Source organism: Dicentrarchus labrax, unplaced genomic scaffold (genome assembly GCF_905237075.1).
Source record: "Dicentrarchus labrax unplaced genomic scaffold, dlabrax2021, whole genome shotgun sequence".
NCBI lineage: Eukaryota > Metazoa > Chordata > Actinopteri > Moronidae > Dicentrarchus > Dicentrarchus labrax.
In genome coordinates, this window is record NW_026136714.1 from 16767200 (window position 1) to 16783173 (window position 15974).

At 39.6% G+C, this 15974-nt stretch overlaps 1 protein-coding gene across 2 annotated transcripts; it reads left to right on the forward strand.

The window, feature by feature from the left end:
• Positions 1-3615: 3615 nt before the first annotated feature.
• On the forward strand, positions 3616-14403 carry malt1 (MALT paracaspase 1). Of its 2 annotated transcripts, XM_051423069.1 has the most exons (17): positions 3616-3870; positions 4624-4790; positions 5396-5517; positions 6137-6284; positions 6500-6678; positions 6914-7010; positions 7109-7156; positions 8037-8060; positions 8178-8222; positions 9940-10143; positions 10292-10469; positions 10926-10997; positions 11079-11206; positions 11901-12050; positions 12639-12796; positions 13001-13126; positions 13795-14403. In XM_051423069.1, exons 1-17 carry the CDS (start codon positions 3722-3724, stop codon positions 14284-14286), a joined length of 2487 nt encoding a protein of 828 aa, XP_051279029.1. In that variant the 5' UTR covers positions 3616-3721; the 3' UTR covers positions 14287-14403. The 2 variants fall into 2 exon arrangements, with proteins under 2 accessions (XP_051279029.1, XP_051279030.1); XM_051423070.1 differs by lacking the exon at positions 7109-7156.
• The last annotated feature ends 1571 nt before the right edge of the window (positions 14404-15974 follow it).

Here is a 15974-nt window from a genome sequence, read left to right on the forward strand (position 1 = left end):
CTGAGACTGTACACAAATTTTACACAAAGCAGCTCATTCAGTTCAGGTTTTCATTTGTGCCACCTTGTGTATGCTGTCACTTCTTTTCCGATCCTTACTGAGCTCAAGAAGGCCGTGCAGCCAATACAACTGCCAATTATTAGCTGTATAATCAATATAGATCATTTTCAGCTGTGTTAACCTCTGTCTACACAGACACGGTAGTCGCCGACAGCTTAGAGACACAAATGTTTTAATTAACTAGATGTTTTAATTTTGAGTCATATGAGTCATTTTGACAATAATCCATAAAGTCTAATAGTGGTCATTACTTATTATAGATATTGAACAGTCAGTAGCACAGTGCAGAGCCAAACCCACAGGAATGATATTCTACATATTTGTCATAACCAAGAAAAAAATGCCAAAAGCAGTTTCGAGAATATTTTTAATATTCAGAAGTTTGCTTTATTGAAATTATCCTTCATTCACCGTCTCTGTTATTCTACATTGTTGTTTTCTTACTTGAAAAAAAAAAACAAAAAACATGCTAACATTTGCCTATTAGCAATAAATATAAGGTACAGCTGAGAATGATGTCATTAGTTTTGCATGTATTAAGAATTTAATTAAATATCAGATATTGGTGGCACTAGTCAATTGGCTGGGCACTATGTATATCTGTATGAAATTTTGTGCCAAAAACTTACTGGATCAAACAATTTACAGATAAATAGCTGCAGAGTTGTTTTTAAATAATTAAAAGTTGATGAACATCAGCTTTTAGTGTTGAAGTCTTAAACAGTCAGTGTTGGCATTTTGCCCTGAGGCCAGGGTGATTGAAGGGCAACTGAGGGTCACACAGGTTTACTTGCACAGAAACACACATTTGTGCTTAGGTGAATGAGCACCAGAGCTGGACTTGATTCCACCGGGCACGGCTCTATTACACTGTCTCTGCAACGTGAGACTTTGTTCTGTCATTCGCCCAGCTGCATCCCACCGGGAGCGTGCCTAGTCCCATTCTTGTGTCTGACTACCTGTCCGAGCTTGATCTGCTCTGTGCAGACCGATGCGGCTTCTGTCAAAAATAGGCTAGGCCTGTATTTTAAGAGGAGCAGGGTGGAGAACCACTTCTGGGACGCTTCTGGTAGAATCTCAAGCATTGTCCAGAACGTCTGCGAAACCCAGCTGTGTCCTGTTTCGCTGGAATGAAGCTGTTTAGTTGGCAGTAAAAAGATGTCAACAGGGCATATTGTGACAGTCAACAGGCACGATCGTATTATCCTTGTAGTTTTAAGTGTGTGCACTTTTTAACCACCTTCCCTTCTTAAATTTGTGTGCCATGGCTTAGCAGAAACACTCTCTTTTGCATGGTGCAGTCCACACCAGCATCCCACTAGATCCGGGCCTGTCTACAACACTACACTGACAACCACAACAACAGCTTTGCTCGCCTAGCAATTGTACTGACCTTTTTCTCTCATAATAGAGGCGGTGCGTGGTCAGCAGCCCTCCATGAGAGCCTGGCTCCCACCAGCAGGTAAACCTCAGGGGACCTGCAACCAAGCAGGACTGGTTCCCCTGGTGGAGACATGCCTGCCAACACGTGACAAACAAGCATCAGCTACATTCTCAATTTAGTGCTAATACAATTATTTTTAAAAAAGGAGAACTGTGTAATTGTAAGACTTTAGTCATGTCTACAAATGAGGTGTTTGTTCCTTGTATTACATTAAAGGAGAGTCTGACAGAAATATTTGCTTCCCTAATGTGTTATGTGTCATATTGTGACCGTTCAGACTTATCTTGGAACCCTGCCTGGGTGTCCTGCCCCCCAGGTTGGGGACCACTGATTTCGTCACTTACCTGTAGTGGTATCTAACCTTGTTTTTTTTTTTATGTTCCCTGGTTTTGACATACACAGGGACTTCCTTCACCCGCGTTCAGCATTTTTGTTGGTGCTCACAGCATTAGTGTCCCTGATACGTTGCATAATCCACAGAACAAACTGTGAACAGTTTTCATAGACTATGTATTTGGTAGGAAAAAAAACAACTATTGTGAATTTTTTCAATGTCAAAGCTGTGAGCGCTGCTAACCCCTATTGCAGTAAAGGGAGAAATAGCAGAGACTAATATCTCCTGACCTTGACACATAAACCAAAACTATCTGTGTGTGTGTGTGTGTAGGTCTAGAAACTAATAGAGGGGAACTTTATCATGAGAGGGTTCATGCGGTTATTTGCCAATGATAAAGACACTCATGCATTTCAACTTACTTTTGCACTTTACAGCTGTAGCGCCAACCCAGCTCTCTTCGTCCTGGCACAAGCTGTCATGCTGTGTACCCTGAAAAAGGAAATGACATCATAAAGTCGTGATTTGGCTGCATGTCTTGTATTGACCTGACATGAAGTGAACAAGTACAAGCAATAATTGTTTGTGCATGTTGTAGCCGGCACATACAGGCCATCTGTGGTCATGATGAAATTAGAGATGAAAGAATTAAGTTTGAATTTGACTGACAGCAACAACACAGACTCATTTTCATCATTCAAGGGTCTGCAAGTTCACCCAAAAACATTGTGAGGGTTATAAGCTAACATGGCGGCTGGTTTCAAAAAGGAACTGGATTTACCAGAATTAGCCCGACACATATATTTAAACTCATCTTACTCACTAATGTTGCTCTCTGACATAAGATATGTCCTTCTGGCCCTCAGACAATGCCTACTTCCTTGTACTTCCTTAGTCCTAGGAGCTTATCCTCATTCAGATCCACTGACTCATATAAAGATCAAACACACACGAACAGTGGACCAAACTCTAAACACACACGAAATAACTAAATATGACCGCTTCTGAACACATAATGACAACAACTGTGACCCACAATTTAGGGCACAAACACAGAGGGAAAGACACCTCAGGTAGGATGTGATAAAAGAGAGGCGCCATGAAGGAGGGGAGAGGTATGATGCGTTCAGGAGTGGCCCACCTGGGAGTAGTAGTAGTAGTAGTAGTAGCGGTAGAGCCAGAGAGTGCAGGCGGTGCGAGATGACTCACTTTACCCCGCTTCCGCCTTCCTGCGCTGAGCTCGAAACCTTGGATAATAATGAATAAATAACGGTAATTGGCATCCACTTAGCTTTTAAGTAATAAAACAGCTCGCCAGCTTCTGAAAAACAAGTAAAATAGTAACTAATACAATTAGTTGGTTTAAGGTTTAATAATTCAGATAGCACACCGAGCAAGCTAATATTTTGCAACGAGCCTAGCTAGGGACACCAAAAAAAAAAAAGTACACGACAGACAGGTGCCCAGTAAAAGTAGTTACCTTCAAATAACGTTAAAGGAAAGTGAAAACTAGCACCTGTCAGTATTTCCCACGTCGCTCATAAGGTTTTAAAAAAGTAAAATTGATCTTAAACTCTTTAATTGTCAAGACAGCGGCTTGTAGGTTTTTATCCAACCGTTTCTCCTTTCTCATTACAAATAAATAAATGTTTACCTGCAGCAGCTGATCTCAACGCATACACGATCTTTGGCAAAGGCAGACCGCAGCTACGTGGGGGGAAAAACCAAGACAGTGCAGTAGGTGTGTCTGTGTCACTTTCACGGTTTCTTCCAGGAAGTGGAGTTTTTTTTTTTGTCTTGAAGCAAGTTGTTGTCAAGTGTAACAGCGAGTGTCTCCAGTCTAATAGAAACGCGTTGATGGTCAACTCGTCTTTCTGGCTGCCATGTCGGATTGTTTGGACCGGTCCACGAAGATCAACTCGTTCAAGGAGCCGGTTGTGAAGAAGCTCTGTGAGGTGTTGGACAAATCCAGCAGCAAAGGATGGCGAAAACTTGGAGAGATAGTCAGCAATGAACGACGCTTTAAAGTCAGGTAGGCTGGGATTGATCCAGACTGCAAGCTATGTAATATCACACTCATATCAATCCTAAAGTGTGTCTGAAACCCAACACTGTGGGTTATTTTATGTTATGTTGTTTCAGAGTCGTAGTGTCCAGTGAATACTATGCTATAATACAGGATTGTGAGACAGTGTAATAGATACAGAAAACATTGTGATGATAATAATGAGAATACTTTATATTAAGTACTGATATATAAGTGATACATATTCACATATACAGGGATCACGCAGTTCAGTAACACAAAATATCAGAAATTAAAGGTCCAATCTGTCACAGATTTACTATCACATATGTAATTAAGAAATGAGAGAGGGAAAATTTACAGGCAAAAACAAAATTAAAATAAAAGCAAACATTATAGTTGTAAACAAGCCTTTTTGGTTATTTCTTGTCTTTAGAAATCCCTTAAAGCACAAATATTTTATCTTATTAACAGCAAAACCATCACCATGCAACTTTGACATTACCACCTGGATACTGTATTATTGTTGTCCAACTCTTTCCTGTATATAATAACAATGTTTTTATTTGACTGTCTTTTGTGAAGTTGTATATCTAGATTCATATCTTCCTGTACATTTATTCTCTCCGCATTGTGTACATGTAGTATTGACCACTTCTGACAACCGGAGTCAATTTCCCTGTTTGTGTCAACATACTTGGCGAATAAAGTTGGTTCTGATTCTGATAATGTGAAATATAACGTGCTGTCATTCTGCAGCTCAGACGAAATGGAGATGTGCTCTCTGAAGGTGTTGGAGCTGGAGGGCAGCCCGAGCCGCATGCTGCTGAGGCTGATGGGAGAGCGAGGCTGCACCATGGGTCACCTGATGGACTACCTCCAAACTCTTGGCAACTCGGAGGCCCTGCAGTGCCTGAAACCATCAGGTACAGTAAAACCACCCCCGGGCCTGTTATTGTGTTGTCAAGAATCCAAACGAGGTTGATCTTTGTTCTCTGTGTTGTATTTTTAGCTTAAAGGGAAATTTATGACTCATTCACTGCGATACATTGCCATACAAGTTTATAGTCACTCTACAAAAGCTTGTCATTGGAGGCAGGCTTCAATGAGTTTGGGATTTTTAAAGATATGATCATGTTTTTACTATAGAATTGAGACATTGGTAGGGTGGTTAAGTACAGTGACATTACAGTACAGTAACTAAAATGCCTTTTTTAAAGATCTAGTGTGTAACATTTAGGAAGATCTATTGGCAGAAATGGAATATAATAGTCAGTTTCGTGGTCACTGTAGTTTCATGCTTAGAAGGGCAGGGTGAAGCAAGGGAGTTGCAATCTGCAACTACACCCCTAGATGCCACTAAATTCTACACACTGGACCTTTGACCAACTTGGGTGATTTATAATATATAATAAATGTCAGCTTTACACAGAAACTGTCTATCTTCGCTAAGGGTATGTAACCTATCTGAATAAAGCTGACAGTGTAACACAATGCATGCATTCAAAGTGAAAGTCTCTGAAATGTGCAGCCTTGCAGATCGTCATTCAACCCCAGTCTGTAGCTCTCATATCTGGCCACAATCTGCGCCTCAGCTGTCATGCTGTGGGAAAATCTCCAGTACAGTACCAGTGGTTCAAGACCAAGGAAGAGGTGAGTGTGTTTGTTTATTTGTTGTTTTGTTTTATGTTGATATGAGATGCTGATGTTTTGCCTTTAAGTTTTATAACTGTACATCACTATGAAATCTCAGGATTTATGAAACAATGAGCCACAGACTGCACTTTAAGTGCCAGATTAACAGGTTAGGGCTTGAAATCTTCTTCATCAGTACTTTATTTTCCCGGCTCAGATGCCCAAACACAAACACATGTCTTACAAACACATCTATCACTTTATCAATCCATAACTGGATGTTTAACTGCAGTGTGATAATATATTCTAAAACGTAGATCGTACACCTCTCACTCACTACTCACTGTTTCCCTTTTCCACTTACATCTGACACCAGTTTTCTTCAGAGCTGGCCATCCAAAAGGGAAAGTTACACGTATAGTATTTCTTAGCATCCACATACTTTTATTTGTTATTTACCTGAAACTATTTTACTTTCTGAAGGCATTGCATCCTATTTATTCAATGAGGCACTCTGAGATACACATACTTGGACAAAATTACTCTTTAAAGCTAGTAGATGGAGGACCGCTGTTTGTCTTCAGGGCTGGAGGGATGTTAGGCCTTATTACCTATATTGGTATTGCATTTTCCTCAGGTGCCAAACAGCTTCTCCCCAGACCTGGTGATAAGTCCAGTCCATCTGAAGGACGCTGGCTTTTACATCTGCAGGGTCAACTGTGGAGATACTTTTGAATTCAGCCAGTGGGCTCAGGTGGACGTCCTGAATGTCGCCATGTCTTGCGGTAAGATATTACAGGTGTTGAAGACTCACGTTTGCTCTGCCTCCTGCTCTGTGTTTATACATGTATTGTTGTTGTTTTGCTTTTTTCATTTGATGCACTTTTATGATGAAGGAGGTGTCTGCAGTAGTTGCGGGACAGGGCATGTTTACTTTTTACTCTTTTAACTGGATGTAGTAGATAATATACTAATGATGTCTCCTCTCCCCCACCCCCAGGGCAGAGTTATCATTCCTTAGAAGGTCGCCTGAGGTTGGTGATCCAGCCTCAGTCCCAGCGGATACATGTTGGGGAAAACCTGCAGCTGGAGTGTGGAGCCGTGGGACGGCCGATCCCTCGATACCAGTGGCACAGAAACGGAGTCCCTATCCCCAATGCCACAAAGAGGAAACTCATGGTGAGGAAGGCAGAGAAAATTGTTTCCAAACAACAGTAACATCATAAAACCTCTCTAACAAAGGTTTTATGATGTTACTGTTGTTTGGAAACAATTTTCTCTGTTTGTAGTTGTTTGGCTAGGTTTTTTGTTACGAGACATTAGAGTTTTCTCTTTGCAGTTCACTAGATTGTTCTCTTACATCTTGCTTTTTGTGGGGAATGAGCTTTAATAAAAAGGAGTTTGTGCTTTTCAGATTCCTCATGCGATGCAGGATCAGCACGGCAGGTATCGCTGTGAGATCAGCAGCAGCACTGAGAGAACGTGGAGCAATGAAGTTGACGTTTTGATAGGTATGTCACACATGTTTTGATACTGTAATTACAGTCCAGTTAAACCAGCTCTCTTGTCATTACGTCTGAGTCATTATTTGCTCTGTTTTGACTGAAAGCACCAAGGATATCGGTCCAGATTTCAGGGGCAATGGAGTGCTCTGAAGGTAGAGTTGAAAGGACTGGTGCATGGTGTATCATATGGTGATGGGGTAACAATTAGCGGGCATTAGCTGCATGCAAACGTTATTGGTAACTTTGTTCAAAATTCTAAATTGATCCTGTAACTGCATGATCCGGATTATTCTCACATACACTAATCAGCACAAAGGCTCACGGGGTTTGATCTCCAGGCTTCACATGCATGAATTGTTGATTTTACTAATGTCATTACTGTCAATTGTCTGTAAAGGATGGCTGTGTTCTGTATTTGTCTTATTGTCAATAAATCCCATGAAAAGACCAAAACCACAGTGAATTAATCCTGCTAACCTAATCTTGTTTAATCAAGTGTATCAAACCCAGATATATGATATTCCTCTGTATCATAGACCTCCATTGTTGTCTGAAAACCAATATTAACTATAAAAAACACTTTATTGAGCCAATGAAGGTGACATGCTCTTTTGTTTTTTCCAAATAGTCCTCAACAAAAGTTTTTATCAAATGTAAATCAAACAGGAGTAATTATGCACTAATTTGATTTACATTTGATAAAAACTACAGTGACTGTTTTGGGAAATTAGTTATCCTCTTTAAAAAATGAAACCATATATTAGTGACTTTGAAAATAGTGCTTCCAGTAGGAACCAGTTGACTTCAGGCAGCCACAGATAGGGAAGTTGGAAAGTATTGAGAGACGGACTAACACATTGTTGGTTTTGGTCATAGAATAACACCAATCTTAATCTCCAAGTTAAATTATGATTAGTTGATTTGAATGCATGGATATTAGACATCTCTTCTACTGTCTAATGACTAACTTTCTAACACCAATGTAAAAATGCTCATATATGATGGTAAAGTATGTGTATTTTTTATTCCTAGATGATGTTTACGCCATTGGAGGAGGTAAGTGTAATCGTACTAAATCAAGTATCTGTACATACCTATTCAGACACCTACTTTCCTTTTACATCACTTGTTATATAATCCTTTATTGTGTTTACTGTGACATTGCTATTTCAGGTTCCAGTGAATTTTTCCTAAATAGTATTCCAGAACAACTTTATGGTAAGTTTTTATTTTTTATTAATTATTGTATGTATTCTATTTATTCCTAAAATGGCCGGTGCATAGGTCCTCTATATGTTCACTGTGTTGCTGTTAGGTGGGAAGTTTGTTCTGATGTACCGTCTGTTCCCCTCTCAACATGAATAAGAAAATAAAGATGTGAAAGCTTTTTGGTAGCTTATGATTCGAGCAGCTACACCTGTGTAGCTGCTCGAATCATAAGCTACCAAAAAGCCACCTGTGGACAAAATAACACTTTACAGCATAACAAAGTCCAACAACTCCAGAGAGTTATAAGTCAAAAAATACCACAAACGACGTGTCTGACATTGTCACCAGAAAAAAAATAATTACAAGCTTGGGTTGATGTATTGCAGTGACTGTTACTGATATTCAATGTATTTTGACCCACTTCCTTCCTGTCCCATTTCTTTGTAATCGTAACTTATAGAACCACTTTCCAAAAAAAATCCACGACGTCACAAACAAATTTTTATAGGTCTTAATTCTTCCTAAAGGGGATTTTTTTTGTTGACATATAAAGTATAACATGTTTGTCATAATCAGTAGGATATAGAGCTAAAGCAAATCAATAAGAAACTCAACAAAGGATGAAAAAACTAATTGAATTGATTGGCTGGGAGAAAAATCAAAATAAACTATTTTCACGTTGCGATAAGGATTGTGCTTAAAAATGAGCATAGAGTTCATTCAATACTTCTGACAGCTGCAAGAAAAACAAACTGAAAATGAACCTCAACAGATGTTCTGCAAGTGTCTCGTACTGTACTGCATTTCTGTTGATGTTAATGTATCGCATGGCATATTTATCAGCCAATAAGCAATAAGAAGAAAAAACCATTACACCTTTTCCTTTAGAGTGCAAGTTTATTTTCTAGATATGAAGCATCTTGATCACAGTCCTTTAAAGCAGTGCTTATCAACCTTTTTCCTGGTGTACTTTCCTTCCGAAGCCAAAAAAAGTTCATCCCCACACAGGACAATTTTTAGCAATCATTAACATAGGGGAACCAAAACTAATTTAAAAAAAGGATTGAAGTTGAATTAATAGAAATAAAGGTCAGCACAATAGCAAGTTTATTTTCCTACCTAAACCCCATCAGTAGCCCCCCCCCCCAACACAATTTGAGAACCACTGCTTTAAAGGTCCAGTATAGCGGTGTAGTTGTAAATTACAACCCCCTCGCCTCACTCTCCCGTTGCAAGCATGAAGGAGAAACTACGGGGGCTGCGAAACTTGTGAACAATGTGACAGGCACCATCTAATGCCAGTGTTTAGTTCTGTCTGTTCTGGGCTACTGTAGAAACATGGTGGTTCAACATAGTGGACTCTGTAGATAAAAACAGCTCATTCTAAGGTAACAAACACACAGTCACTACATTCAAGTGATTATACACTAATTATTATTCCATTTCTATTATCCAATTCTGGATGTAATAAGATTATCTAAAAATATTTGCTAATGTTCTGTTGATAGAAACAAAAATTATATTTGTTTACCAATATTTTTAAACTCTCAAATATTGTATGTAAGAGAAAACTTCAAAACACACAGTACAATCATTAGAGATCATTGTATTAAAGCAAGAATATTATCAATTTACATTTTGCTTGTCAGAGGTTTCTTTGCTGCATAATACTGCGTATGACTTATTTTTAGTTCAACAGTATGTTTTTCTCCCTCTTCCGTCCCAGCAACTGACAAAGTGGCCCTGCTGATCGGCAATCTGTCTTACCAGAACCACCCGCAGCTCAAAGCTCCCATGGTGGACGTGTACGACCTCACCAACCTCCTGCGGCAGCTAAACTTCCAGGTGGTTTCACTGCTGGACCTCACAGAGTCAGAGATGAGAAACGCTGTTGATGAGTTCCTGTTGCTTCTTCACAAGGGTGTCTATGGTATGTTTGGATTGCACAAGCCTCTGGATGGTTAGAAATCCAGAAACACTCTTAACCTGAAACGTGAATTGTATGAATTATGTTCTAGATGAAACTTGGACTGCAGGTTAGGCGAAGGAAGGACTGATATACACCCTTCCCTCTTTAGGTCTGCTGTACTACGCTGGTCATGGATATGAGAACTATGGCAACAGTTTCATGGTGCCGGTAGACGCACCAAACCCATACCGGTCAGCCAACTGTTTATGTGTGCAGAGCATCCTTAAACTGATGCAGGAGAAGGAGACAGGCCTCAATGTGTTCCTGCTGGACATGTGCAGGAAGAGGTCAGTGGTTGGTTCCTTTATTTTATTTAATTTTACTTTATTTACTTAAATTGAACTGATACTCTTGTATAGAGCAGTTTAATCTGCATATAATATATATATAAAAGCAATGATAAGTAGGAAGGATACGGTTCAGATCCACACTTCCCCCAAAATATTATTAAAGGTTAATGTTATAAGGGTAATATGCAGTCCTACATAAAATAATATAAATAATTGGTCTACCTAAACTACCTTTTTTTATATTAAAGCAAGAGTAATATTATAGTATAACAGTCACAAGGGACATTTTTCTGCATTTGAGTACTTTTACTTTTAATATTTAAAGTACATTTTTTACTTGTAATAGAGTATTTTTACAGTGTGGTATTTTTAGTAGTATTTTTTGTACTTACCTAAGTAAAGGATCTGAATGCTTCCTCACTTAGAAGTTTTATAGATGTATTCATTTTCCAGGAATATTCATGATGACAGCACTCCAAATATTGTCCTGAGGGTTACGGCCAACATTGTGTTTGGATACGCTACGTAAGTTGGCAATATCAATACTAGTTTATACACTTCTTTGTTTTCAAGAATATAAAACATATTATTCGTATGGCTGTTCAGGTGCCAAGATGCCGAGGCCTTCGAGCTGAGCTCCACTGGCTTCGCCAACGGTGTGTTTGTCAAGTTTTTGAAAAAGCGGCTGCTAGACGATGAGAAGATCACCGTGGTGCTGGACAGAGTCGCTGAGGGTGAGAGAGGAACAGAAACACAATATATAATAACATCATATGTTGCCCTGCAAGAGGTACAGGGATAAATAATACAAATTATACTTAGCATATCATATATGACATTATAATATGGTATGTGAAGGTAAGATTATTTACTGTAGTCTTGATTTTTTTTCAGTCTGAGCTATTAAAATGAAGCCTAGGCAGCTGCACTTACATCTTTAATAAAGTTGTTATTAATTATTAGGTTACCATCAAGAATTATGATAAAATAATTAAAAAAGCAGTTTGCAGTGTTTGATTATGAAATGTGATTGTTTTACAGTTGCTGTGTTTCCCATGGGATGCATTTATTTTTAAATAGAAGAATTAAGTTAATTAAATGTAGCTTCCTTTGCATTATTAATGTAAAAATTTTACCGGCTTTCATGTGGGCTAATGGAGTTCCCTTTTAAATGCATTGTTAATGACTTGAGGTTGCTGTAAGATGCACTTAAGTATAGGATATGGGCAGGATATGTCTCTAATATTAGCTCAGGGCAGATAAATTAATTAGATTTTAAATAAAATGCTCCCCACAGTGTTGCATAGGCTTTTGGTTTGATCCAGTTTCAGCTCATGTTGTGGAGTTTGGGATAATGTGCGAGGTGTTACAGTTAAGACAAGCTGTTGTTGAAGTGCCGACATGTGATTTGTCATTTCTTGTGTCCAGACATGGGTCAGTTTGATGCTACGAAAGGGAAGCAGGCTCTGGAGATCCGCAGCAGTTTGTCAGAGAGGAGAGCTCTGACTGATCCCATTCTGCCCGGTGACAGCGCTGATCTCACTCATGCTCACAGCCGCCAGTGGGCAAAGGCTCACGGTGAGTTTAAAATATTTACAAAAATGTTTGCTTATCACTTGTTATCGCTGCACTGGAAAAATCCCCTTTCTTACTGCGGCTCATTACTGTACACTCCAATGTTGACTTAGTCACGTTATACACACTTGCACACATGGTAGCTTCCTGTGACAAACAGACTGTTGTTGGAAACTCCGTCGCTGCTGGTGACTTGGCAGCCGGTTTGAAGCATGAGAAACGCCAAATTATCACCTCTTCCTCTTTTGTCAGCTAATGTATATTTTCTTATGGAAAACAGAAACCACTGGGCAAGGAACATAACATTTCTTTTGTTTTAGTTTTGATGTAACCTAGTAGACTACCACATCCGACCAGTGGGCTGTTCCCTATAGCAGTGATTCCCAATCTTTTCTGGCTTGTGAAAATCTACTTGTACTCTACTCTTATCTCAGGTTATTGCCTCAGCGTTGACATAATTAACTTGGCAGAGTTTAAGCACTATGTGACCTTACGTGAGAACTTGCGTTAATTGATGTCGAAATGATTAATTTGAAAACAATCCGATGTTTTGTACTTGAATTGTTTATGTTTTTGTGTATGTTATTCCAGAGCTTCCAGAGAGCATGTGTCTCAACTTTGACTGCGGGGCTCAGATCAAGTTGGGATTCGCTGCAGAGTTCTCCAACGTGCTCGTAATTTACACTCACATCATTAAGAAGCCCGAAGACATGTCCTTCTGCCAGGCTCACGTCACTGACTTCTCACAGGTCCGTAACCCTTGTTTATTATCTTTCTCACCAATCTAACAAGAACCCTGTAGGGAAATTGGATAATTAAATGAGAACAGCACCGACAACTATATTAGAAATAAAGCAAAGCCATAAAATGCATGTACTGTACCTAAAATTATTTGTGTGGGTGTGTGTTTGTGTGTACTGTACACTGCCATCTGACTCTTTTCCTTACTGCAGGACCTTGATGTGGATCCTAAAGAGATGAACAGAGAGACTCCAGAAGAAACAGGCATCTATTTTCTGTCCAGCAGCCTGCCGCAGCACTGTCTTTACACCAGAGTCAGCTCACTGCAGAAGCTCAGGGTAAAAAACTCAACATGACTCTCTCATAATTTGGCATATAATACTGATTGAAAGCTGTTGTTCAAAACAGAACAATCTATGTGACGAGGTATTTTTCAATTTCTAAACAAAGTTCTTTCTATAATCCGAAGGAAAAGGATTATAGAAATGTTTCATCCTATTAAGAAAGCATGTCATCCTATGATTAAATAGGGGTCTAGAGATGAATGTTGATGTCAGCAGGGTAACATCCTCACAATAGCAATGTTAAGATGTTGAAGTCTAGTAGGTATGATGTTTATCATATTCATCACCTTAATTTAGCGTGTTAGCATCACATCATTAGTGTTGCAGATGTTTGTTAATGATGCTAATCCATGCAGTAGATGTAGAGATGTTGCAATGTATAAAGGACAACAATGATCCACTGGTGGCAGGAAAAATCAGCAGATCACCAAAGTCACAAGGATTCCTCCTCTGGGCACCATGAATGTCTGTTGTTTTCACTTAACACAGTGATTCTGGGTCATAACACGTTTGTGACGTGTTAATTTCCGAGCACACACACAACCAAAGGTCCAAATGTACACAGGATATGCGATGCAGCCCTGGTGCACATGCAAACACATAGTTAAAAGCAAGTATCCGGCCTTAATAGTACTGTTCTCCTCTAACCCCACATGCAACAGGAGGAGCTGGTCTTCACCGTGTGCCTTCAGGGCACCTTCACCGCCATGGATGACGGTCCCGTCCACTGGACCAAAAGCATCAACATTGGCAAGCCGCTGATCGCCCGACTGGACCTGCACCGGGCCATGCGGCGGAATAGCTGCCTGCAGACCTGCATGATGCCCCACAGCCCGTCCCACAGCCCCTGTCACAGCCCTGGGCCTGAACACCGCCTCCACCTCCATCACGGGCTGCACCAAGCCCAGGATCACAGCCGTCTGTCGCCGCAACACCACTACCTGGACGTCTATGAGCGTCTACAGGGTGCAGTGGGTAGCTGTGGGGATTCCTGCTATGACAACCTCAGCCAGTCTCGTTATGAACCTGTGTGCGACCCAGCTGGTGGGCTTTCAAGCTCACCAGGCAGGCTCAGCATCCCTATAGAGGCCACTGACGACATCACTGAGCTGCAGACCGTGTTCATCAACAGTCTGCAGCTTCAGCAGCAGTAAAACGGCTGCTGGATGTCTCTGATATTTCTCAGAAGAGAAGCTTTAAATGTATCTGTAATACTGCTGCTCCTTTCTGTTACATGTTATTATACTTAATAAAACATTTTTAGACTATTATATTCTTAAATTTATAAGCATTATTAGACTCAACAAGATGTACACTGACTTTTGTACTAGATTTTTATGTACTTGAGTTTTATAAATAAATTTATAGAAAAAAATTTTTTTCAGTAAACACCATATTTATTCAACAAGGACTATCTGCTGCAGTTGTGTTTTTACCAACAATTCTCTGACTTTTGCCCAACAGAAAAGCACATAGCTGTCAAGATCAGACACAGTCCTTGTGTATTATTACAGAAACTTTTTTTTAGAGTTGGAATTGTACCTCTTACAAAGGTTTGTTTAAAATTATGAGTCAAATGTGCATAATATTAAAGGGGCATTCAGATTAAGAAGATAAGGTGTGAAGCAATCTGCACACAAGGCCTGGCTTGCCTTCACTGCTGGAACAACTTTGTAAACATTTGCTCATGTAACTAGTAAAAATTTATTGCAGAGGAAAGTGAGGCTGGAGGAGCTCCCTCTGCTGTACAGTTTACATAAATATCTAAGGCTGTCAGCAGATGAATTAACTAGAGGAGAGAACATGATGGTTAAAAACATTGAACATGGACAACACCTCAACCCATATTTCCACAAAGCTATTATTATTCTGTTTTTCTATCTAGAAATCATAGACTGATGTTGTCCACTGCACACTAAATTGACATTATTCCTGTAGATTGAGGTCCATATCTGACTGTAAAATAAAACAAAGCAGACTTTCCTTCACTGCAGTTTGTGTAATGGGAGGTCACTATAAGAATTTTATGGGTCACTAAGTTTGGACGTAATGTGCTGCTCCACAGACCTCCTGTATATTCATATCTCCATGTGACAGTGTGGCACATGAAGAATTAATCCCCTTACATAAGAAACCATGAGTCCCGTCCCACGATGTCCCACACAGTGGCAGAAACTACCAGAAATCTAGTGCAACAGTTTCACTCTTTTTTTCTTGCTTTTTACGCAGTATAACACAATTATTTGTTAGAGGAACAACTTATTAAGAAACTAGAGGAAACAGATTATGAGGAAGACATTTGGCAACGAAATGCGCTAATGTGGAAAGAATGGAGAGCGAATGAGGTTCAAAAACAACATGAGCACAGCTAGTCTTTTGAAGGAATTGATTACAAACAAGTTTAATCAAAGGAGTGTGTATGCGGTGAGCGCTTTGTGTGTTTATGTGCATATCAATGGTGGAATTTACATATTTTAGCCTATACATCCATGATGCAAAACATGAGGGTTTTTAACTCTAAATATTGTTCATGGGGGTTGTTTCTGGGTGTGGAAAGAGCGGGCAGAAATACTCTTAACTGAGTCAGTCAAGTAGATATGAGATTACTTTTGTTAAAAAATCTGCTCAAGTGACAGTTGGAAAGGTGATCTTTTGAAATGTTCTGTGTAATTTTTGCATTACATTATCTAAACTCTATACTACAAAATTTCTGTCTTTAGAATCTGCTTTCATCTGCTTTAATCTGAAAAAATGAATCACTTACAGTAATGGTAGTAGTAGTTGGTTTCTACTGTTTTCATGAGGGCAGGCAGCTCATGTGACCTTCAGCTGCCAGGTCCTC